The sequence below is a fragment of the Bos mutus genome, chromosome 2, assembly GCF_027580195.1.
Source record: "Bos mutus isolate GX-2022 chromosome 2, NWIPB_WYAK_1.1, whole genome shotgun sequence".
In the NCBI taxonomy this organism is placed as follows: Eukaryota; Metazoa; Chordata; class Mammalia; order Artiodactyla; family Bovidae; genus Bos; species Bos mutus.
The window spans coordinates 55196563-55222839 of NC_091618.1; the positions used below are offsets into that span (position 1 = coordinate 55196563).

At 37.3% G+C, this 26277-nt stretch overlaps 1 protein-coding gene across 1 annotated transcript in view; it reads left to right on the forward strand.

Annotated features, from left to right (window-relative positions):
• TMEFF2 (transmembrane protein with EGF like and two follistatin like domains 2) overlaps window positions 1–26013 on the forward strand; it is a 283846-nt gene extending 257833 nt beyond the window's left edge. Inside the window, exons 8-10 of the mRNA XM_070380321.1 lie at window positions 20798–20921; window positions 22460–22618; window positions 25638–26013. Coding sequence (XP_070236422.1) covers window positions 20798–20921; window positions 22460–22618; window positions 25638–25734 — 380 coding nt within the window. The 3' untranslated portion in view covers window positions 25735–26013. The remainder of the gene's footprint in view (window positions 1–20797; window positions 20922–22459; window positions 22619–25637) is intronic.
• The last annotated feature ends 264 nt before the right edge of the window (window positions 26014–26277 follow it).

Genomic DNA, 26277 nt, shown 5'->3' on the forward strand with positions numbered 1-26277 from the left:
AGTGTTTTTTTTTTTTATGAATCTAAACTATTCTAAAATTTTAAAAATTATTTCAAAATGAGAACACGTGGTTTCTGGGGCTAGCTTTATGCCCCATGACCCACTGTAAGACATTAAGGAATAACTGAATGTTTCTGATCTTCATCCTCCAATATATCAAGGAAAAAATATACACCCCCCGCCCCCAACACACATGTTTAAGTTAACATTTAGGGATGTTGCAGTCTCAAGTAAAACAATAGCTATAAAAAACTTTTAAAAATGCAAATAATTAGAAAAAGATAATAATGTAATTGAATAATCTTTTGGCCTAAATAGAATTTATGTTACATAATGGGAATTGAAGAGAGCAAATCTACATACTTATCTTTAAATAACTTTTATTTTCTCATAATAACTTTTTCAAGAAGAGAGGAAAATGCTTTACTTAAAAGCATTCCTCACTGATATTTCTTCATAGTCTAATTTTCCTCTTTCATTTTATGATATTTATTATCTTGCCTTTAAATTTACACCTCCACATCTCTCATAGACCATTATAAATGTCCTTCCTAGTTTAGATATCATGAAGACGTCTTTTTAATAATCCTAAATTTGCTTAATGTTATTAAGAGACATTCACTGCTGATCATTTTCCTTCTAAACAATTAATTTATTTCAGTTAACATCAATTCTATTGGAGAGATACCCAATCATAAACAGAGTTTTCAATTCCGTCTCAAAAATCAAAATCAGATCTGTCATGTTTATAGATCAGAGCTCAATTGTTTTTCTTGTAGTCTTCCCCATTATACAAAATGGCACTACCCAGATGTTCAAGCCAAAATCCTAGTCATCTTTGATTTACTGCTTTCATTTTGCAATACACCAACAAGTCATGTTCAGTCCACCGCCAAGATCTATGCAGAATAAAAGTTTTTTTTTTTTTTTTTCTCCTTCCATTGCTACTAAAGTCCAAGACTTGGACAGACTTTTTCCTACACCATGTGATGGTCTCCTATTTGTACTCCCTGCTTCCTCTGTTTTCCCTCAATGATGTCTTTTCCAACCAGTCAGATCTACTTGAAACTATCCAAATGATTTCTCATTGTGCTTGAAAGTAAACCGAGACTCCTTAATGTGGCATACAAAGTTCTACAAAGTAAGAACCTTGCTGTTCTCTCCTCTCACTTTGGCTCTCTTTACTCCTCTGGGAAACCCTCTTCTCTAGCCACAGTGCTGGCTCCTGGACTATCAGTTTTTTCTATTAGAGTCTTTTTCTTTGTGTGCCACTCACTCGGTGGACTCGTCACCTATCCAGCTTTTTCTCATCCTTCCTTCTTCAGTACCTTTACCTTACCTCTTTAAAACAAACCTGCAACCCTATTCTGCTATATCTGAACACCCTATTTTTCCTGTAACATTTCTAATTTAGATGCAAGGTTTTTGTTTTTAATTTTGTATATTCCATGTATAATATGTATGACTTTGATGAGAGAAACTTTAAATCCCCACAATGTACTCTGTTACCTGTAACATTTGGCACATAGGAGGAGATCAGGAAATATTTTTTAAGTGAATGAATAAATTGATGAACTAATTAGGTACAGTACAGGTAGGAGCAAAGACTAGTAAATTTCAAGACCTCATAAGAGAAAACATGTTTCTTACCTTTTTTGGATCCAAAGGGTTATATGGTCACACACCAAGAGCCAGAAGTTGTGGGTTGATATTGTTAGCATTGACTACAGCAAAAGGAAGGGGTGTTTAAATCACCTAGGTCACACTCAACTCTTATCTCTGGATAAAGCCACTTGTGGTTTTCCTGTTTCAAAAGAAATAGTTCCCTGTAAGCCCTGATTCTAAGTGCCAGCTATTTTATTTCTGATGGATAAATGAGGTTTTGACTCTCTCAAATTCAAATTTGTACATGTTTTATAACCCCTATTGATTTCTTAAGTGGTTAACCATGTACTTGGGGAGTGTAAATTATACACTGGGAGGGTGTCAGACCTGTTAAAAGGTAAACTGACACTATGAGACCACAAAGTACCATTTAGTTAACTAATTTCAGGTCCTAAATACTGTCCAAGTGGAAAGAAACTGTTAAGATCCACACCTCATCCTTAACTATTTCTAAAGCAGTTTTTGCACTCAAAGTTATCACTGACTAGAAATGAAGGAAGTATCATGAGAAATCAATTGTTCAAAACTGGAAAGAAGGAGAGAGTGAGAGAGAATTCATCGCTATTTAGAATATCTAAGGAATGAATTGTCTTAGATTAAAAACATTTGTACTTAACCAAAGGATAATGCTTTAAAGATGAGAACACTTAATGTTCAAATTTTCTTAATGGAGTACTCAAATTCTCATCCTTCTTAAAGAGAAGATGCTAAACAAACTCCAGCATTTTCTTAATGGCTCAGAATTGCACAATAGCATCCATAATTCAGGAATTTTGAAAATGCAGATAGAGATAGTGTGGGAGATTACACTCCAGATGTGACCTGGAATTTCGTTGAAAAAGTCATTGATGTCAGTTTGCTTCTTGGTCATTTGCTTCTTTCTAATAAAGGTAAAATGCGGTATCACTTGCTGTATGACAAAATAAGATAATTGCCTTTCTTATAAGATGAATTAATAAATAAAAAAAATGAATTCAGACCCTTTCATCAAGTTTCCCTAGCTTCTCAAAAATTCTTCTTTACAGTGGCTAATAGCCATACCTTGACACATCAGCACCTTCAAAACATAATTTATATGTTTTCAATGCAATGAACCATAGATATATAGATATGTCAGCATAAGCCTAAACTAGGGGGATCATAAAATTTACCACCCTAAGTAGGAAACTTTTGAGAGTGAAAGGAGGCATGTGAGTCATTATGCTGGGAAAATAAACACAAACCAAGATTGTACAGGTCACATACTAGCTGAACCCAATCTGTCAGCTCATTTTCATTAATTCCATATGGACTATTAAAAAGTGTATTTTATCAGTGTGATAAAATATTTTATCAGTGTGTCTGGTTGCTAAATGGTAGTTTTATTAGCTTGCCAAGGCTGCCATAACAAATTACCACAAACTGAATGACTTAACAGAAATGTATTATCTCACAGTTTTGGAGGGTAAATTCTGAAACTAAGGTGTTGGTAGCACCAGGTGCGTGCACAACAATGTTAAGTCATTCAGTTGTGTCCAACTCTTTGGGACCCGGTGGACCATAGCCCACCAGGCTCCTATGTCCATAGGCTCTCCAGGCAAGAATGCTTGAGTGGGTTGCCATGCCCTCCTCCAGGGGATCTTCCTGACCCAGGGCTGGAACTTGTGTCTCTTATGTCTCCTGCAATGACAGGTGGATTCTTTACCACTTGTGCCACTTGAAAAGCCCTGGTAGGGCCACACTTGGTCCAAATTCTCAGAGAACCCTCCTCTGCCTTTGCCAGCTCTGTGGTCCCTCCATTCCTTGACTTATAGTAGCATGGCTCCAATGTCTGCTTCCACCTTCACCTGACCTTCTATTGTGTGTCTTCTTATAAGAACCATCTTATAAGAACACCAGTCTTTGGATTTAGGGTCCTGTCTAATCCAGTATGAGAGAATCTGAACTAATTATTTCCCAGTGAGCTTACACTCTGAGGTTCCAGATAGACATGAGTTTTTGGAGGACATTATTCAACCCAATGCAGTAACTAATAAAATATTTGGTTAATATTTTACCAAATAATCATTAGCTGTAAGATTTTATTGACAATAAAACAAATGTATAATACTGAACAATGAAAAAGATTTATTCGCTGGTATTTTCATGTCTCTATAACAAGTTAAACAGAGAAACCACACAGCAACCTATGATGGATTATCAAATCATCAAAAGGTTTATTTTAGAAAGCAATACCACCTTAAATAACAGTCTTTGTTGTTGCTATTCAGTCACTAAATCATGTCTGGCTCTTTGCAACCCCATGGACTGCAGCACGTCAGACTCCTCTGTTCTCCAATATTCCCAGAGTTTACTCAGATTCATTGATTTGGTGATGTTAAACCATCTCATCTTCTGTTGCCCCCTTCTCCTTTTGCCTTCAATCTTTCCCAGCATCAGGGTTTTTTCCAATGAGCCGGCTCTTCACATCAGGTGGCCAAAGTATTGGAGCGTCAACTTCAACATCAGTCCTTCCAATGAATATTCAGGGCTGATTTCTTTTAGGATTGACTAGTATGTTCTCCTTGCAGTCCAAGGGACTCTCAAGAGTCTTCTCCAACACCACAGTTCTAAAGCGTCAATTCTTTGGCACTCAGCCTTCTTTATGGTCCAACTCTGACATCCATACATGACCATTAGAAAAACCATGGCTTTGACTATATGGACCTTTGTCAGCAAAGTGATGTCTCTGCTTTTTAATACACTGTTTAGGTTTGTCATAACTTTCCTTCCACTGAGTAAGCTTCTTTGAATTTCATGGCTGTAGTCACCATCAGCAGTGATTTTGGATCCCAAGAAAATAAAATCTGTCACTGTTTTCACTTTTTCCCCTTCTATTTGTCATGAAGTGATGGGATTAATGCCATGAACTTAGTTTTTTGAATGCTGAGATTCAAGCCAGCTTTTTAACTCTCCTCTTTCACCCTCATCAACACATTCTTTAATTCCTCTTCACTTTCTTCCATTCGAGTGGTGTCATCTGCATATCTGAGATTATTGATATTTCTACTGGCAATCTTGATTCTGGGTTGTGATTCATCCAGTCCAGCATTTCCCATGATGTACTCTGCATAGAAGTTAAATAAGCAGGGTGACAATATACACTGTTGTCATGCTACTTTCCCAATTTTGAACCAGTCAGTTTTTCCTGTCTGGTTCTAACTGTTGCTTCTTGATCTGCATACAGGTTTCTTAGGAGACATGTGAGGTTCTCTGATATTCCAATCTGTTTAAGAATTTCCCACAGTTTATTGTGAGCCAGATAATCAAAGGCTTTAGTGTTGGCAATTAAACAAAAGTAAATGTTTTTCTGGACATCTTATTCTGCTTAAATACAAAGATACTTGATTCATAGACATGTTGCCAAGACATCATTGAGAAATATCATCAAAACAGAATAACTTTAAATACCATGAAACTGTTCAGAGGCTATGCTATGTTCAGAAATTACTTCTTAGAAAAAACTACAAAATTCTGTCTTAAGGGTTGACTCCATGACTTTTTCAATATCAATTTTATCTAACATGTGTATTTAAAATGTCAAACCAACTTTCAGAAATACAGCGCAATCAATTGCATTTGTTTCTTAAAATTATTTTATATTATCCTTGAACAGTTAGAAGAGATAGTATACCTTCTAATGCTCTCAATTAGAGATTCTCATTCTCAATGAGAATCAATTATATTAATTTGGTCAGGTACCAACATATGGCAGTAGTCCAAATTTATAAATGACTCTAAATTTATACTGTAAATTTTCTGACTGTCCTTGTTGGGCCATGAGATCATACAGGAGAAATGTGCAAACCCATCAACCTGTCAATTGCCTACACTTGCTCTTCCAAGTCATTTATAGATCTCTTTCTTTTCTTTTATGGTTAGCAACACATTTTTGCCCTCCAGCCTTTTGCCTTTCACTGAATAAGCCTGAAGTGCATAGCAAATATGACTTTCTCCTCTGCATCTAATTCTGTCACACTGAATATATCATGCTACTGAGTGAACTAGAGTTCTTCACCAGATTGTACCTTACCTTGTCACTTAACGTAGGGACTATCTGTGTCTGCACTGAAGTGCAGCTGGTTCTTTGATGCAACAATTAAGAGGGACTAATCTTTTAAAAGCTACCACACTAAGGTACAGGTGGCTTCCAAATATATTGCCTATGCCTGTCATATTCGTTTTTCATTCTGCTGATTGAACACCCACTTTTACTACTTTTTGTTCTATACACTTGAGCTGTTACAGTAAATAATATAGTCTCTGTGCCAGGAGAAATAATCTATTGCAAAGTTTTCTCATGTCTTTAAATGGATAACAGGTGTGTAAACTCATCGATTTACCTTAGCTGTCAGTTGGCTGTGGTGACTGGAGTGCCCAGGCTTGATGTATCTTCCATTTGCCTAAACCAAATCTCATGCTTTTCTATGTATGTGTTAATGTGAAAAATTTGGAGATGCTATGGTCTATTGCAATGTTTCTCAGAATGGAGTCTGATGGAATAGTCCCACAAAATGTTCCTAAATAGAAGATGGAAGCTTCCTAGACAGATGAGTTTAGGATCACTCCATAATATGTATCCTTTCTAGGCATCTCACAATGCAGTTTAGCCTTTGAGACACTCAGAAAACAAGCCATAAAGAAAACATATAAGTGTTTAATCCACTCTTTCCCAAACTTCTTTGACTATAGAACTCCTTTTTCCATGAACCCTGCTCCAGAAGTAGCACTGTGTCAGCAGAGCTCCCCTTGGTAAACACTGGTCTGAAGAGTTGTGCTCATTGTCCTTAAAGCCTGTAATTTAGAAGCAAGGGTGTCTGTCTTGCCCAGCCCAAGAAACTTGAGAGATTTCCCTCCCCGGCTGCCCCATTCTTGTGCTGTCAACACCTGCTGTTTGTTGCAGCGTCACCTCTCTCCGTTTTCATAGAGCCACAAATGGTGACATTGCTTCCATTTATTCTGTCTTCTTTCCTGCTCTATTGCTTCTCTTATAATTTTATCTTTTCTACAGATGAGCTGAATGTCTAACAAAATCACCAGTTGTCCAAAGCTTCTTTATTCCTACTTGGAAATCAAACCAATCACAATTCTTTATATAATCCATACCTTTTCTCAGCTGTGGCTATTTGTTTCTGTATCCAAGAGAATGCTTCATTTGGTTTCACACAGGGAATTAATTCTTGTTGCTATTCTGTTAGCTGCCTAACAGAGCCATTTGTGAGAGTTGGTCTCAGGATACCTAGGAATTGACAACATTTAGAAGTCTCTCACAGATGCTGGCATTTTTTGCAGACACATGGCCTATTCTTTGAGTGCTGTGTTCTCAAAAGAGGCACAGACATTCTAAAATAAAATGAGTTGGTAAGGCTGACTACCAAAATCAAGGAAAGCTTGATAGCTGAAGGCCCCTGATGACTTCTCATCACATCCAAGGCAGGTATGGACAGAGCAGCACTGGGAAAGACACTGCTCACACACTCCCAGATGTGGAGCAGCTGGCTGAGATCAGTCCTGCAGGTGAAGCAGCCAAGACAGACTTGGGGCCACAAAGGTGGTGCAGCGCCAGTGCCAGTGTAGTTATCAGGGGAAGCAAGCAGGATCCAGGGAGTGGGAAAACCTAGCACAAGCTGGTCAGAGACAGAAAGATGAGACATGTCAAAAGTATTGTCATCTAAATCATCTGAACATCAGAATTTGCTGGGGTCCTTTTTTGAAAGACAAAATTCAGATCCTTCAGCTGGTGATTCTGATTCAGTTGATCAGGACCAACTGAACCCTGGAAATCTATTTTTGACAAGCAGTTAAGGTGTATCTGCTTTAGAACAAGCAACATTACCCTTAAAAGAGGAATTTGAGGACACTAACCAACTCATTAAATTTTGTCATTTATGAGAAATCACAGTAGAATTGTATTTATACCAAACTCACACACAAGTATACACACACTTCTGTGAGGGTATCAAAGTATCCAGGATGTCTCCTAAGATGCTGTAACACGCCAATGCCAAGGTTCTATACCTGTAAATGTTCAGGTATATAGCATTGCATAAATATCCCCCACTGTGGTTGTCTACAATTTCTAGGCTAGGCAGGTTATTAATGTTTAGAATTAAACATTAAACTTCAATATTCCACTTAAATATTATATGACATTTCTAGCTATTTGAAGTGCTTTTCCCACAATTTTTAGAGCTTATTTATTTCTTTTATTTTTCCAGAAGAGAAGTTCAGTTATAAAGCTGTTTCCATAGAGAATTTTGCATTTATTCCTAGTGTTTTCTCAAGTACTTCTGAGACTCTCACAAAAGTCTGTTAAAGAATAAAAACTATACCCTTTGTTCTTTAGTTTAAGAAACTATAAAAGCTCTCCAATTCTTTTCAGAGTGCTTTTGTAGAAAACCAAGCTGATTGCTAGCCATATTCATAACAATATCATTAAGTTTATCTGCACTTACAGTTTTGGTGTTTACCACCTGTTAGTTTTAAGTATGAGAATAAATGCATGGTCATATTCAGAAAAAGGCAACTAAGGAAAATGTTTTATTAATTTATAATCTTAGTTCTTATTCTGAAATGCAGTTGTCTGTGTTTTGTTTTTAAAATGTTTCCTTTTTTGATATCCTGAAAAAGTTCAACCATCATTTCTCACTTCTGGATAATACTGTACATAACAGTGTGAATGATCAGATTGTTGTTATTGTTGCTTAGTCACTAAGTCATGTCTGACTCTGTGACTCCTCGGACTGCAGCACACCAGGCTCCCCCATCCCTCACTCTCTCCCAGAGTTTGCTCAAATTCATGTCAATTGGGTTGATGATGCTATCTAACCATCTCATCCTCATGTCATCTCATCTCATCTCCGCCCTCTTCTCCTTTTGCCTTCAATCTTTCCCAGCATCAGGGTCTTTTCCAATGAGTCAGCTCTTCACATCAGGTGGCTAAAGTATTGGGGCTTCAGCTTCAGCATCAGTTCTTCCAAAGAATATTCAGGACTGCCTTCCTTTAGGATTGACTGGTTTGATCTCCTTGCAGTCCAGGGGACTCTCAAGAGTCTTCTCCAGCACCACGATTAGAAAGCACCAATTCTTTGGCACTCATCCTTCTTTATGGTCCAATGCTCACAAGTGCATAACTACTGGAAAAACCATAGCTTTGACTGTGGAGACCAGATTAGAATTTATGAATTCAGAATTGGCCATACATGGTTCCAGTGTGGTTTCTGAGGGAGTACACACATATGGACTCCATTTTTCTACCCATAAGAACTAGATTGTCCATATCCTTCAGTCATTGCATGAAGGTGATTATAAATGCTTTGTTTAGAACCACACCTCCTTTGTTAACAGAGGGAATACTATTTTAAAAGCCAGGGGATATACTCATGCCTCCACTAGTCCCACCAGGAACTGTAGAAAGAAAGACCCTCATCCCTTTCTCCTGATGCATTTCTACAGGGTGTGTAGCCCTACTTCTCAGCAGAAATTCTTTTCTAAGGCATCTCTCACTCGCCGCTCATTTTCTGATGCCATTCTCACCCTAAAAAAAGTTATTCCCATGTCACAATGTTAAGATTCTTTTTCTACTGATATAAATTCTGGATGTTTCTGGCAGGTTCTCTATGCTGGCAACTGTGGTAAGGGGATAACCTAGACAAAAGGTAACTTAAAAAAAAATATGTGTTCATCATCTTCCCTGTGCTATGGTCTGTGATAGGCAAGGAGACCACAACAGTAAGATAAACAAGACAACAATACTTGCCTTTAAAAAGGAGTTTCTAAACTCATGCATCAGACAGACAAGTAAAGGACAATGAAAATTTGGTGTGAAAAGTACTAGGAGAGGGGAATGATTTTAAGAAAGGAAGGCAGTGAGTCCAGAATGAGTGGGCAGGGGAGAAGATTACAGAAGCTCCTCAGAGGATGTAATGTCAGTGATGAGACCTGAATGATGAGTAGGAGTTACATAGATGGATGATAAAAGGAGGAAATGAATATTCCCAATAAAGGAAACTGCATATGGAAGGTTCCAGAGGGCAGAGAGAAATTTCATATAATGAGTGTAGGAGGATGCAAGAGAATTACAAGGGGTGAGAGTGGAAAAGCTGGAACAGATTTTGAACAACCTTCTAATTAATGTTAAAATTTAATTCATTGGAGGAGTAATGAGGAATAACAAGAATTGTTTCTTTGGGAGTTTTTAAGCAGGGTCATTATGCATCCATGTTTTTCTTCTAGAAGCATCACTCTGGCTCTAGTGTGGAAAATTGACCCAGAGAGGGCAAGACTGAAGATTAGCTGATAGTGATGGTTTGATCTTAGAGAATAGCCACCAAAATGTAGGGAAATGAAGGAACTTGGTAGATACGTAAAAAGCAGACACTATAGGACTTGGTGATTTATTCAGAATTTGAAAGTGAAACCCAGATTTCTGGTTTGTGTTAATGAGTGGATGGATATGCCTTGCCCAAGAAGTAGAAGAAGGAGTGGGAGAAGCTGATGAGTTTGAGATGCCTGTGAGACGTTTGGTACTTTAATGCATAGATATGAAACTCTATGAAAGTGTGATCATTTATTAAAAGGTGTTCTGAGCTGGCTAATCAGAATCTGGAAGTCAGAGGCATTGAGGTTACAATAGAAGCCTTGGGTGAGTATGAATGAGCTCCCTCTCTGAGAATATTTAAAGTGTAAAAAGAAAAGAACTTTAGAAAAACACCAATACTTTAAGAATTAGTTGGAAACAAAGAGCGCACAAAATAGGCTATGAAGGAACAACCAAAAAAAAAAAAAAAGAAACAAGAGGTAGATGATATGGAAGCCCAGGGAAGAGAAGGCTTCAAAAAGAAAGAAGTGGTCAGCTGTATCAAATTACTGACTACTAAAAGATTGAGACAGTTGAGGTCTGAGAAGAATAACTAAATTTTAGCAACAAAGATGTTGTTGGCTGACCTTGTCATAGCAGGTTCTCTGAAGTGGTGACCAGAGAGCATGGTGGGTTAAAGAGTGTGTGAGATCTAGCTCAGGAAGTAAAGAATGGGAGCAGAGATAGCACTCTTAAGAAGTTCAGCAGTAAAGGGTGAAAAGGAGACAAGAGGTCTACCAAGGGACATGGATTGAGAGAGGTTGGTGAATTTTTGTCTTAAGATGGAAGATACTTGAAAATATTTAAATACTGATGGCTGGGAGCAAAGAGTAAAGATAAGTTAAAGATATTGGAGAGAAAGGAAATAATTGATGGAGAGAACACTTGAGGGGGATGGAGAGGTTGGAATGCATGATAGGTTGGCCCTGGACAAGAAATCTCTCCCAAGGTAGAAGGAAGAAAAAGAAAAGATTGCTTTTCAGAGCATCAATGGGATCGAGGTGAGGTAAAGAGTCAGGAGTTATAAAAAGCAAATGGTAAATAAGATATGGAAGCCAGATGTTGTCCTGTATTTTAATAAGTTCTTAAATGCATAGTCTGCATGGTATACTGGAAAGAGCCCTAGTTTTGATGCCAATTCTGCTTATCAATTGTGTAAATTTCTAAGACAAGTAATGAAATGGCAACCCACTCCAGTATTCTTGCCTGGAGAATCCCATGGAGGGAGGAGCCTGGTAGGCTACAGTCCACAGGATAGCAAAGAGTTGGACACGACTGAGCTACTTCACTTTCACTTTCATCATCTGTATAAAATAAGATTTTTATAAATCTGCTTTGAAGGGCTGTATTAAGGAACATATTTTTGTCATGTTAAGTATTAACACAATGCTAGGCATGTTGTCGGAGAAGGCAGTGGCACCCCACTCCAGTACTCTTGCCTGGAAAATCCCATGGATGGAGGAGCCTGGTAGGCTGCAGTCTGTGGGGTCGCTAGAGTCGGACACGACTGAGCGACTTCACTTTCACTTTTCACTTTCATGCATTGGAGAAGGAAATGGCAACCCACTCCATTGTTCTTGCCTGGAGAATCCCAGGGACGGGGAAGCCTGGTGGGCTGCCATCTATGGGGTCGCATAGAGTCGGACACGACTGAAGCGACTTAGCAGCAGCAGCAGCAGGCATGTTGTAGATTCTCCAGGAATTGTAGATATACTTAGTATCATCCTGTCAGGGGAATCTGTTTTCTTGTCTGTGTTTAGAAAACAACAAGCAAAATCATCTGGAAATGACCAATAGATATATATTACACATAGTACATAGCACAGTGCCAGACACATAGTAGGTATTTAAGAAACATTGATTTAATACATTAGCAATTTTTGGTCCTTATCTACATTATCAAAATCCTTACAATTTTCTGCTATTTCAGTAAATGTTCATATAATACATTACCAATTTTTTGGTCCTTATCTACATTATTAAAATCTTTAAAAATTTCTGATGTCTCAGTGAAAGCTAAATCCTCCTCATTCTCTGTTGGCTAATAATTTCAGAGTCACACAGGAAAACAAAGGTGTCACCTGAGAAGGTTTATCTCAACTATTCATCCATTGCTGTATATGCAGCCCGTAAAGGAAAAAAAAGAGCTTGATTCACATAGCCCAAAAGGCAAAAGTGGATAGGATCTGAGCCCTCTGTTACTTGTGTTGTCATTTCAACATTATCACCCAAGAAGCTCCCTAAGAAAGGACACCCAGATTAGCCACTGAGCCAATAAATTTGGCCAGAAATGCATAGGTTTAGTTCAAGACAAAAGAAAAGGGGGAGGAGAGTATACATGACATAAAATAGCTTCCCAGGATTCTTTCTTTCTCTGAGGTTTACAGTAAACTTTGTCCTGGAAGAGAACATTGTTGCTGCAGCAAGAGCTCAGTGGGGAGAGCTGTAACAAATTGCCCCAGATAAGCTTAAGGCAACTCCAGCTCTGGACTCCTGAGAGACTAATGAACCATAGATCCCTGCCTCTTTCCAAGGCCTGATGTTTATGAAGTGTTGTCAAAGACATTGGAAGTTCCATAAAATACTATATTTTTAAAAGGTCTTCAAGCTTAATCCTCTAAACCTATAGGAGTTACCCACTTGCTGAGCGTTAATAGGCTTTTGACTGAATGGTGAAGTTTGTAAAGGACCATTACAGCAGAGTGCAGTTCCCCCAGTAGCATGCACTCTTCACTCTCTGGAGGGCTCTGCCATCTAAAGCCATGCAGGGCATTTTTAAGGCAGGAGACAGAGAAATGGCTAAAGATCTGCTTATTTTTCTCTCAATAACAAACAACTTTTATTTTTCCTTTTTTATCTTAGAGGTCGAGAATTTCTGGCAAGACACAAATATGAAATTTGTGATGTCAAATTCTTAAGTGTGTTAATATTGTATTTGGATGTCATAAGTTAAAATGATATATACAAGTTTCTTTCCCAAGCTTTTACAGATTTCTCAGCTTTTCTCCACGTAAATACATTACCAGTAGAAACTGAGATAATAAAAGCCCATGAAAATAAGCATCCAGTATTGTTCCATTTCATTCACTCCAGTCCCCAAATTACTATGTCTATTTCAGACACTGATACTTTTTCCAATTTAAATTCAAGCAATTCTTGAATAATGCCATTAAGGGTCTTGCCTGAGAATCTAGTGACATGAAAATTAGTTTTCTTCCATTTTCATTTTATGTCCAATAAGAATATTTATATATCCAAGTGATGATGTAGATAATCACATTTCACATTTTATATTAGTGCCTGATCAACAGTACAATCAGAAAGAATTTCTCTACATCCCCATCCATCCTGCTCCCAACTCATATTTTTGCTTCATTAGCAAATTTTAGGATCAAAATATTTTCAATTACTCTTCTGAAAAAATAGGATAATATTCAACTTGTAGAATAAATGTAGCACTTGAAAGACCTGATCTCTGTTTTGAGGTTATTTTTTCTAAATCTTTAACAGATGAAATAACTGATAATACTGTTATTCCTAGACTGGGCCTCTGCTCTTGACAAAACTTTAGAATTGATTGTGTCCTTACATGCCTCCATGTCCCTTGTGCTAACCTGTCACTTTTAGCGAGCATTTTCATTTGAGTGTCCTAGAGGCTTAAAAAAGGAGAGACTCTTCTCATCTACTCATCTGTGCCTTGAAGAAACTATGACAGCAGGTGAGGCTATTATAGAATTTGTTAAGTTGCAAGAACTCAGATTGCATTACATTCAGAATCCATTCAATTGGAATGTTTTCTGGTCTTTAAAAAAGTTCGATTGCAATTCAAGCTAGATATGAGGTTTTACTGCCACCTCATATGTTTATACCTGATAAGATAAGGACAGGAAATCATAAGAATTGTATATCTTCTTTGAAACCAACTCTAATCAACAAGGGGACCATCATGCCTTTACTTCTAAATTCATAATTTGTTTCCTGTCCTGGGCACAATATAAATATAATGGGAAAAAAAAGATAGTTTTTATTTTTCTAGTTGGTTAAATAAAACTGTTTTCAAACTTCTTTAGCAATAGGGTAGTAAGCAAGAGAAGAATAAAATCAAGTAATCAAAACAGGTGTGTAAGTATAGGACTATCTCAGTGCTAGGGTTTCCTTGGACTGTTATAAACATGAAAAGTAAAAGTAATAAATAAAGACACCCAAAATGGAAATTCCATTTTTCTTGAAAAATGCGGCACATTTTGTGTACCCACAGGAAAAGAGACTTGAGAAGATAATACACATTGTACAATTCGCAAGCATCCACTTGTCAAGATAATTTGTGATGTTAAAAACTGAAGTAAGATCCACATTTTGCTCCCCACAAGGAAGACAATGCATGGTGAAGATCACTTTATGCTAGAATGTCTGAATTACAGACATGGTAAATATTTAAGATATTTTGCACCCTTTAAAACAGCAAAATGTCCCCATAATTTAAGCAAAGTGATTTTCTTATCTAAATAATGTCCTTATTTCTCTACTTCCTTTTCCTAGGATATCAAAAATAATATTTTTCAAGAAATATTAATATTAGTAATTTATTGCAAGTAAATATTCACAATACAAATAAATATTACTCTTAAAAGTCAAAGAACCTAGAGTTCTGAAACAATCCAATCTACAGTTAACACCCTATAATATCTGAGAAATAGTAACACATCTGAAAACTTTCACACAAACTCACCACTTCACTCTTTAATTCATTTCCCCTATTGAACAGCTCTGGTTGCTTAAAAATGTACAATGGAAATCTGCCTCCCTAAAGTATCCTCTAAATTCTGGTGATATCTCTAGTTTAGGATTTTTCCAACTTACTCAAAAGCCTTACACAGAATCAGACTCCTCCTAAGGAATCTAGAGCCTAAAAGCTTTGTGCTGCTACTGCTGCTGCTAAGTCGCTTCAGTTGTGTCCGACTCTGTGCGACCCCATAGACAGCAGCCCACCAGGCTCCCCTGTCCCTGGGATTCTCCAGGCAAAAACACTGGAGTGGGTTGCCATTTCCTTCTCCAATGCATGAAAGTGAAAAGTCAAAGTGAAGTCGCTCAGTCATGTCCGACTCTTAGCGACCCCATGGACTGCAGCCTACCAGGCTCCTACGTCCATGGGATTTTCCAGGCAAGAGTACTGGAGTGGGGTGCCATTGCCTTCTCCGAAAAGCTTTGTAGACATATTCTAAAGAAAGTCCTGAGGCTTCCCTCGTGGCTCAGTGGTAAAGAATCCTCCTGCCAAAGCAAGAGACATGGGCTCAATCCCATCCAGGGAGATCCCACATGCCTTGGAGCACAAAGCCAGTGCTTCACAACTACTGAGCCTGTGCTCTAGAACCTGGGAACTTCAACTACTGAAGCTCGCACACCTAGAACCAGTGCTCTGAAACAACAGAAGCCACTGCAGTGAGAAGCCTGCACACTGCAACTAGGGGGTAGCCCCTGCTCGCCACAACTAGAGCAATGCCTGTGCAGCCACAAAGACCTAGTACAGCCAAAAATAAATTTTAAAAATTATATATTTTTTTAAAAGTCCTGATTAAAGCAAAACGGGAATATCTCCAGACAGATATCATCTTACCAGCCCGCAAAGTCCTCCCAGACTATGATGCACCATGGATAGGGTCTGGTCCTTTAGCCTCTAGGTGCAGAAATTTGATCTTACAAACCCTCAGAATTCAGTAGGTTGAAGAAAGGTGACTTGTGCCCCTAACATGCATGGAAACTCAGAACCAATCAGTTCACTCCAATGAAATATATAACTGTCAAATGGATAAGATGGCCAGGTGGTAGTGTCAAAGGCATTCCCAATGTGTAGGCTGCATAAATGTCCAGTTATTTTAAGACTATTTAGGAAGCAGAACATCAAAACAAGAGAACTGGGTTGTTGACTAAGTGAATATTTCATAGCATCAGACACTAACAGTCTAGTGCAACCATATCTGCAGCTGGGGACTCTGGGTTTACTAGTTAAAGTTGCCTTCTCAGGGCCCAGAAGCCTGGAGAGCACTGGAACAGATGACACAACATGACATTCAGATGCGTCTTTTGCCAAGCTCTAACCCTTATCAGTAACCTCAGATATGCAGATAATACCACCCTTATGGCAGAAAGTGAAGAAGAACTGAAGAGCCTCTTGATGAAAGTGAAAGAGGAGAGTGAAAAAGTTGGCTTAAAGCTCAACATTCAGAAGACTAAGATCATGGCATCTGGTCCCATCACTTCATGGCAAATAGATGGGGAAACAGTGGAAACAGTGTCAGACTTTATTTTTCTGGGCTCCAAAATCACTGCAGATGGTGATTGCAGCCATGAAATTAAAAGATGCTTACTCCTTGGAAGGAAAGTTATGACCAACCTAGACAGCATATTAAAAAGCAGAGACATTACTTTGCCAACAAAGGTCCATCTAGTCAAGGCTATGGTTTTTCCAGTGGTCAGGTATGGATGTGAGAGTTGGACAATAAAGAAAGCTGAACGCCGAAGAACTGATGCTTTTGAACTGTGGTGTTGGAGAAGACTCTTGAGAGTCCCTTGGACTGCAAGGAGATCCAACCAGTCCATTCTTAAGGAGATCAGTCCTGGGTGTTCATTGGAAGGATTGATGTTGAAGCTGAAACTCCAGTACTTTGGCCACCTCATGAAAAGAGCCAAATTATTTGAAAAGACCCTGATGCTGGGAAAGATTGAGGGCAGGAGGAGAAGGGGACGACAGAGAATGAGGTGGTTGGATGGCATCACTGACTCGATGGACATGGGTTTGGATGGACTCCGGGAGTTGGTGATGGAGGGAGGCCTGGCATGCTGCGGTTCATGGGGTCGCAAAGAGTCGGACATGACTGAGTGACTGAACTGAACTGAATCCTTATCCTAAGGGAATCATCCTTCCTTCAGATATAGGGATAGTTTTAGTTGAATTTTACAGTCACATTTCTGCTTCAGTAGATAAATGTCTTGCTTTGACAGATTAATTCCTGAATGACGTCTTGTTTCTAACTTTGGGGGAAGAAAGTAGGGGTAATGAGAAACACACACATACACACACCCTACTCTGGGCTGTACTGATTTAAGTCTCTGAATTGCTATGCCTGGCATTGTCCACTTTCTGTCAACTTATCTTACTAGACTTGTGATTAAAGCAAGGTTTTGCCATTCACCATTTCTTCTGTCTCTTCAGCTTGCCATGTCTCTTTCCCTGAAAGCACCAGGACAGAAACCATACATATAGCTGTGTTTTAAAGCAGCCTACTTCTATAGCTCTTGACTGGAATGCTGACTAGCAATGGGCATGCAGCCCTATGAGTTCTGCTGCAAGTAACTCAGATTATACCAGAAACTGTTCCTTTAAGAAGTCAGGATCTCATTCAGAGCAAACCATCTGTAAACATTTAAAACAGGAAACTGGACAAAGATTTTAAACAAAGATACGAAAAGTTTCTAGCATCATCACTCACTCTCTTAGAAGAAGGATCACAACCCTTACATTAAATCTCTTTAAACAGAGAAGAGAGAAGTTGATATGTAAATCATCAACCACTGGAGAAAACATACAGACTTCCAAAGTATCATTTTTCTATGATTTAAAATCTTTAAATGCTTTGTTATTGCTTCAGTATCTATGCATAAACATCAGGATCACAAATACCCACTATGGTTCATACACACATTTGGTTTGTATATTAGATTTCTGTGTTTCTACTCTTCTTAATACACTCAAATCTCATTTCTGAAACATGTCTATTGCATTACTAGAAGTGGTTATATATTCAGGTTTTCAATCAACTGGTTTGCTTGTTTGGGTTGACTATAAATTTGTTGACATATATTGATGATTCCTCATTTTCTTGCCCAGGGATCATTTCTTCTACTCATTTATTTTCAATCTAACTTTCTTATTTGACAGTATCCTGTGAGCAGCATAACGGAGCACTCCAAGCTCATAAGGAATGGTGTAAACTAATTAGCAGATTTTATGATGGAGACTATTCCCCTCCCACTTGATCATCCTGTCTGGATAATGAACTTTGTGAAAACATCCAGCTCTAGCTACACTAAGGCAACAGTACCACTCAGACAAGCTCTCATTTTGCCCTTAAACTTCAGTTCTTAATTGTGGACATGGTACAAATTCAGAAAAAAAAAAACAAAAAAAACAAAAAACAGTATGGGGTGAGGGACAGTGTTAAAAATAAAATAGCCTTAAAAATGAATCTGAGTTAAGAAAATCTTGATCTTCTTTTCTTCATCTACTTTTGTAACTGACAGAAAAAAAAATAGCCCTAATAAGATGTGTTTGAATAAGACTACGACTGAAATCACAGTATATACGTGAAATGTAGGGAAGTTACAGAAAATTCCCCTACATGCAGGTATGCAGAAGCACTGAAGAGTTACTAACGAACACTAAATAGAATGTTGAATAGTTTGTTATGGGGAGAAGATCCAGAAATAAGAGTGTAAATCAGTGCTGGTTCATTACATCAGCAGTGAGGCTGGCAAACCCCACTGCTAAAGTCATCTTTCAGCAGCAGGTGTGCAGTTTGTCCACTCTGGCTTATAGCCTCCTGGCCAAGGCACAGGATGAGTCCAGTCTTCATGGCTTCATGAATGACCACAAGCCCTCTCAAGATGTATCCAAATTCTGCTGTCATCCTGCTTCCATTTTGGTCACATACTCCCATGTTGGAAATCTGACTCCACACTATCCATTTCAGTTTGGGTGTTGTTTGCTTCCTGCAGGCACTATTTGTTACCAAAAACACCACGGGAACTTAGAAGAATGGAAGAAACCAAAAGAGAAATTTCTATATGTGTCTTTTCTATGAAAGTGGTCCTTGCAGTTTAATAGTAATTATCAAAGTAGAAATATTACAATGCAAACAAAAGATCACCTAAATAGGTAAAGAGACACAGATGTAAAACAAAGGAATGTCTAAAATGCCATCGCCAGTCTCTTCGGCATTCTTTGTGTATGCAATTTGAAATATTACCCTTATACCTATGTTCATAAATATCCCTATACAAGAAAGCACATAACATATTTAACAATTTACTTCAAACTTTAATATTTTTCAGATGATAACCTAGGTATTAAAATTTAAAGGTATTTTATAGCTCTGCTTAAACATAAATAATACATTTGTCTACTTCACTAATACTTAAGGTACATTTTTTTTTCTCACGATGAATATAGTCATCCTCTATGATGGACAGTAAGGGGCTTCCCCAGTGGCTCAGTGGTAAAGAATATGCCTGCAGTGCAGGAGCTGCAGGAGACCCAGGTTTGATCTCAAAGTTATGAAGATTCCTTGGAGGAGGAAACAGCAACCCACTCCAGTGTTCTTGCCTGGAGAATCCCATGGACAGAGGAGCCTGGCAGGTTCATGGGGTCACAAAGAGTCAAGATTCAACTGAAGTGACCTAGCACGCACACATGATGGACAGTAAAAAATTATAAGAATGCACTATAATAAGAGAAAAGCTATACCCCTATATAGAAATGGTAGGAGATAATCTATTTCATAAAAATAGTAATTTATTCTCAGTCTTCCATCGCTGGAAAAACCCATACTGCTGACCAATTACTGTGGTCCTGGTGAAAAGCATTATTATTTTTATACTTTGGGGGCCATGCAACATGGCATGTGGGATCTTAGCTCCCTAAACAGGGATCAAACCTGTGCCCCTTGCATTGGAAGCTTGGAGTCTCAACCACTGGACCACCAGGGAAGGGAAAAGTCAAGAGACTTACGTTTCTCATACTTTAGACAAGGATCTTAAAGTATATCAGGTCTCAGGTTATAGAAGAAACTCAAAAAAGGCAAAACTTTACATTATAAAATGAATATATAAAGCATCAAAAGACTGCTTAGAGACGGTATTACCAACAGGAAGCAAATGTTTAAACTAACAAAGGTCAGGAAAAATATTTACTATCTTTATAGAAATATGAGAAAACAAGGCTTAATGACGGAGGAAAGGGTTCATTTTAGAACATGTTTTTTCTTTATCGTAAGTTTAAATTTCACATGACATTGCAAACATAGGCCAAATATTATGAATTAGAATATACTCACAGCATTTAGAAATACTGTGTTAGGATCTACATAAGTGATTCTGAAATAACATTTGCTCTTTCAATAGCATTATTTAGGCAATAAGAAAATGTGCAGGTGCTAGGAAAATTCATGTTCACTGTAGATGAAAAAAGCCTGAAAGAATACATATGTTGAAATTTGCATTTGGTTTGGAAAACTTCTGTTTAACAATTGAACACAGCCATATTTTAACTTTTAAGCTCCCACATGGAGAGAGTGTCAAGGCACTGCAGCAATTTACTTTTACGGACATTATGCGGGGTTTTGAAATTTACAAAATAGGATATTTCTTCCTGAATTATTTTATGATCAATGTATTGTCTCTACACAAGGAAAGTTAAAGCTGTCTGACAACTCATAGAAACATTACTGGCTCTTAAAGATGTAGGAAATTACATAAAAGCATGAAAAGCACTGGGTAATTTTGCAGTTTCATCTCTAAACACAATTGTAAAGACATCTGTCTTTCAGTTCTTTCTCCGTCTTTCTTCTGAAGCATGGCCTTTTAATTCTTGCCCTTTTAAATATTTTTTGTCTACTGTAGCTTTGCTTCTTAATATCCTGGTTGATCTTACCAGGCTAAGAAAGTATTTACAGGGGATGTTGCTTTTATCTGTATTCACAGAGAATGCTAACAAATTAGAAGAAAGTGCCAGAGAACACCACATACCGTGCCCAGAACACTACAATGGCTTCTGCATGCACGGGAAATGTGAACATTCTATCAATATGCAGGAGCCATCTTGCAGGTAAGGTTTTCACCCTTTAACTTTTACACGCATAAAGTAAAAATATAGAAACTAAATTCTGGATGGCATTCTGCCTGAGTGGGTGATCAGCAGCCACACTTTTCTCTGCCTCTCCTACACACATACACACACACAAGAAAACAATATCTGTGTACCTTCCATACCCAAGTACTATGTAACACATCATTATATACACTCTGCTGGTAGAATTTTAAATTGTATCTTGGGCATTCCGAGTTCCTTAAAGACACGGCCTCCTCTGGTTCATTCACTACTCTTTACCATGGATGCAGAGCAGTGCTTGGCACAGATTAGAGACTTGACAAATATTTCTCAAATGACTGAATGAGGCCTTACTCTACGTAAGATAACATGGTTGCTTTGGGTAGGTCATCTTTTCCAAAATAATGGCATATACAAGTGGCAAATGGTGAAATAGTTTGCATATTGCTATACAGGGAAAGGATTATCGCTCTCTTTTTCTCTTCCCTCCCTTCTCCCCCTTCCCTTTTCATCTTTTTCCCTTCCTTCTTTTTCTTCATCTTATCCTTCTTTCTTCCTTCCTTCCTCTCTCTCTCTCTTTCTCAAGATCTGTCTTCCTTTCATGTTTTCCGTCACTGAACACACAAGCACCTGCCTTCCAGTAGAGCCAGGCCGACTGAGAAGTTGCTCCCGCTGCTCTGTCATTCCCAGCAGAGTTGTCAGTATTAAACCCTTCTGATGCAGAAACCAAAGATCCTAGGATATAGTTATGAAACATTCGAAGTGAGGTTCTAAAATAGTTGCACAAAGTCAATGACAAGTTGATCCCCACTAGTGTTATTCTCGTGTGAGCTGTTTCCTCATTTCATGGTCAATTGCTAATTCTAACACTATCTATCTGAGCTTTCTGATAAGGACTGAGTGACAGAGAGGCAGTCTTCATTCTCAGATGAATACACATGGGCTTGTTTTGCTAAACCTTATTGCCTACATTGTAATTACCTTTTTACTACTGAAATTTGACTCTCTAACATAAGCGGACAACTTTATGACCAGTAAATTAAAGAAATAAGTCTTGCTGTACCTCTGGCCCTAACATTTTTTAACACATTCTAACTGTTGCATAGAGAATGCTTTATCCAAAAAATTAATAAATAGCATTATTTTTTATACTCATGTCATCAGAAACAAACCTTTTCTCAAGCAATTATGTTGACTTAGGTTAATTAAAGAGCAAGTTAAATAAAATGTAAAGCTCACCTGAAAAAATAGAAAGAACAGTTATTCCTGTACTTCTATCATCTCCCTCCTATCTTCAAACTCTACTATTATAAGTATAAAAAGAAACCATATATCTTTGAAATGAAAAACAAAAAGAGATCTTATTGAAAATAAGTATTTGAGAAACAAATCTAAAAAGTACTATCTTTTTTTTTTTTAAGAGCAGGAAAAGGAAACAAAAGGCCCTAATTTCAAAATGAAGAGAAATGGCCATAGGCGAACTATGAAAATGAGTACAGCAGCTTTAGGTAACTGGACGCTATCATTTATTCCAGGTGTGATGCTGGTTATACTGGACAACACTGTGAAAAAAAGGATTACAGTGTACTGTATGTTGTTCCTGGCCCTGTCCGATTTCAGTACGTCTTAATTGCAGCTGTGATTGGAACGATTCAGATTGCCGTCATCTGTGTGGTGGTTCTTTGCATCACAAGGTCAGTAACTATACTCAGTGGTCACCCACATAAAGGAATACATCATTCCTCCTTGTCTGAGTCAGATCACTCTAATTTCAAGTCCCTTTGTGGACTCCGCAACCATCCATTCTCTGGAGTCCTATTTCTTCATCATAACATTTGAATAACCAAATGGAAAGACAATGACTTTCATGCTGGAGTGGTACAAATTATTTTCCTTATTTTTGCATTTTGATGAGGATTATTTATTTTCTAAGCAAAGGCCTTTTCTTTCCTCTTCTAATGTGTAATGCCAGTCTTTGTTTAAATATGCTCTTTCTTTTAACTATAAAAACTCAGTCTTCAGTCAGACTACTAACAGACTGTTTAAATGACCAGCATTTCCTTACTCAGGCTTCCCTAGTGGCTCAGAAAGTAAAGAATCCATCTGCAATGCAGAAGACCCGGATTCAATCCATGGGTTGGGAAGATCTCAGCATGCCAAATAAAATCAGAATAGATTTTATAGAAGACCTAGAAAAATATTAAATTATAGCTCTCTCTTATAGCACTTATATTTCTAAGTATAACTCTCAGGTATAACCATTTTTAACTTATTTGATACAAACAACAAATACATTTTTATCTTAGCAAAATAACTTTAATCACAAAATTCAAAGAAAGTAATTATAATGAGAATGATCATGTTGCAGTACATGAAAACTTTTGATACAGGGAAACACACAGCAAATTTCACAAGAAGCTTTCATATCAAACCCCAGAACAATTAAACAGTAATTATTTCCTGGAGAGTTGGATTGAGAGAAATACAGAGATCTCATCCAGTTTCAACAGAAAAAGAAAAGAATAATTACTAATCTCTGACACTGGGCTTGGAGTAAAGGACAGAGGCTGGGTAAGTGCTTAACTTCATTAGTGTGTAAATTCATGGTAACCAAGAAATAGATTCCAGACCAAATGCATATTATTTATGTCCTGGTCTAACCAGAAATGTTACTGAAGATATTCTGTTCTGATCTGATTTCACTCTGCTCAAGAGAAGAGTTCCAAGGAAGTTTTTCAAGGTTTCTGCCAAATTCACAAGGCATTTAGACTTTCAATCATTTGTGCAGCTCTACAGTAAATCAAAATGTTTCCCAAAAAAGTATTTTCAGAAGACAAGAAAATAAAAGTATCATATCTGTAGAAAATAAAAGTCCTAATATATCTCAGTATCTGTATCATGCTATCTTCTTTGAGGACAAGTGTGGCATTTGCTCTTGAAAAAGACAAAATGTGGTTCATAAATCCTTCCCTGGCCTAAAGGCTTAAGGGAAGATCATCGACGGGAGCTCTGTGCTACTCAAAACCGAGTTGAGTTCATCAACTCGACTCTCATATTTAGATGCCAAGTGAGTCAATGGATTACATTAAAATAGATTCTGGGGAGTGTAAAAATAACTTAAACCAAAAACACTAAGTGTAAAAGAGAAGATAGAATAGCATCTAAAACACAGGAAGCTGTGCCATATTACTCCAAGGGTCTTGAGCCTTCTAATATCTAAGCAATATCAGCATATGAAAAATGAAATTCATATGTAATAGATCTAATCTCAACAATTTGATTTGCTACTTCATGTACTAACAAAAATGCAGAACTTTCAATGCTTGAGCAGATGTTTAAACTAATACAATTATGTAAAGTTTAAAAATAAAATAAAATTTAAAAAAATAATAAAATAAAATAAAATTTGAGCCATTGAGAAAGCAAAAAAAAAAAAAAAAGTCTTATTAGTCACAGTTTCATTTCCATACATAATAAAAACAACTGGGATACATAGGGTCCTTATCTCCCCAGAAATTGTGTATCTCTATGTGTGTGTCTGTGTGTGTGTCATATATGTATACACACACACACACACACACACAAATGAATATACATATGAAAACTGTATGAAGAGGGAAAAATTATCCCCATTTTAAAGACAGGCACTCTGAGGTATGAGAAGTCAGCATGTTGCTGAGTGTACACAGGTGAGCAATCAGGGCAGAAATGAAGTCTAGGTCGCCTAATACCAGAGCTTGTGCATTTCATTATCACTCATACTGCCCCTTTCACTGGTCATGATGTTTGTATTCTGCTATTCAAGACAACCTAAATTGAGCCCCACATTAGGCTGGCTACTTTTTAAGCCACATATCTGTTTTCACCTTCCATGTGAAAACAAAATCTATCTTCTTTTTACTTTTGAGGAATGTGGCTTCCAGCTCCATGTTCATTTTGACAGATCTACTTCCCCCCCAAAATCATATATCTATATACTACATACATTTATTCATATATGAACATATATATGAATATGCATTTTCTGATACTCTATAGGCTATTATAATAGGATTTTATATGAACTCTATATTATGTTTATTTATATCATCAAAGCATTGCTTTATCATAAAAGATCAGAGCTCTTTAAATAATTTGAGTATTAGCTTTTTATAGAAACTAAATAATCGGTACCAATTTATATCTCTAGCTTATACTATTCACATACAAAAATGATGTTAGGCTGAACCAAAACAATATCCCTTTTCATTACAGATCCTATATTAACAGTTGGCTCATTCTCTGGTTTGATAAGATTTAAACTTTTAGCATTGAAATGTCAATATAACATTCACCCTTGGGACGTTTAAAATATAAAGTTATTGAAGACCTTCAACGTGAGGTTAGATGGGCTCACACTTGCTTGATTGCACTGTGCTCAGTCATTCTTTCTGCCTTAATGAGTAAGCAGTTAAGGACTAGGTAAATGTATTCCTCTTGAACTTCCATGTCTGTTCTTTAGTTCTCCTTAATAGACGCTTAAAGACAACTGCAAGGAGAAGCAAAAACAAACAAAACCAAAAACCTTTTCCAAAATAATTGCAGCTTCTGCTAATAATAAATTCTTACATCTGAAATATTTTAATAATTTGCTTAATCTACAACTTCACTCTGTTTTTGTGGGACTGGACTTCAGATACTGGACTAAGATTTGTAAACTTTCCAACCTTCTAGGAAATGCCCCCGAAGCAACAGAATTCACAGACAGAAGCAAAATACAGGGCACTACAGTTCAGACAACACAACAAGAGCATCCACGAGGTTAATCTAAAGGGAGCATGTTGCACAGTGGCTGGACTACCGAAAGCTTGGACTACACAATACAGTATTATAGACAAAAGAATAAGACAAGAGATCTACACATGTTGCCTTGCATTTGTGGTAATCTACACCAATGAAAACATGTACTACAGCTATATTTGATTATGTATGGATATATTTGAAATAGTATACATTGTCTTGATGTTTTTTCTGTAATGTAAATAAACTATTTATATCACACAATATAGTTTTTTCTTTCCCATGTATTTGTTATATATAATAAATACTCAGTGATGAGCAAAAATTGGCATTCTTAAATTTGCGGTATCTCATAATTGTAAATATAATCAAGCTAGTACCTTTGTGCAGGTATCAGTATTTTATCTTTCTCCACATCTTGAGACAAAGCATTGGTTTATACAGGACTCAGTGGCTAGGCTTTGAGTGATTCCAAGATCAAGGAAAATGATGGTTATTGGAAAATAGAAAAAATAATTTACTTTTTATCGAGTGAGGATAAAATATTTCAGATCTTTGAATCATCTCTGTTTCA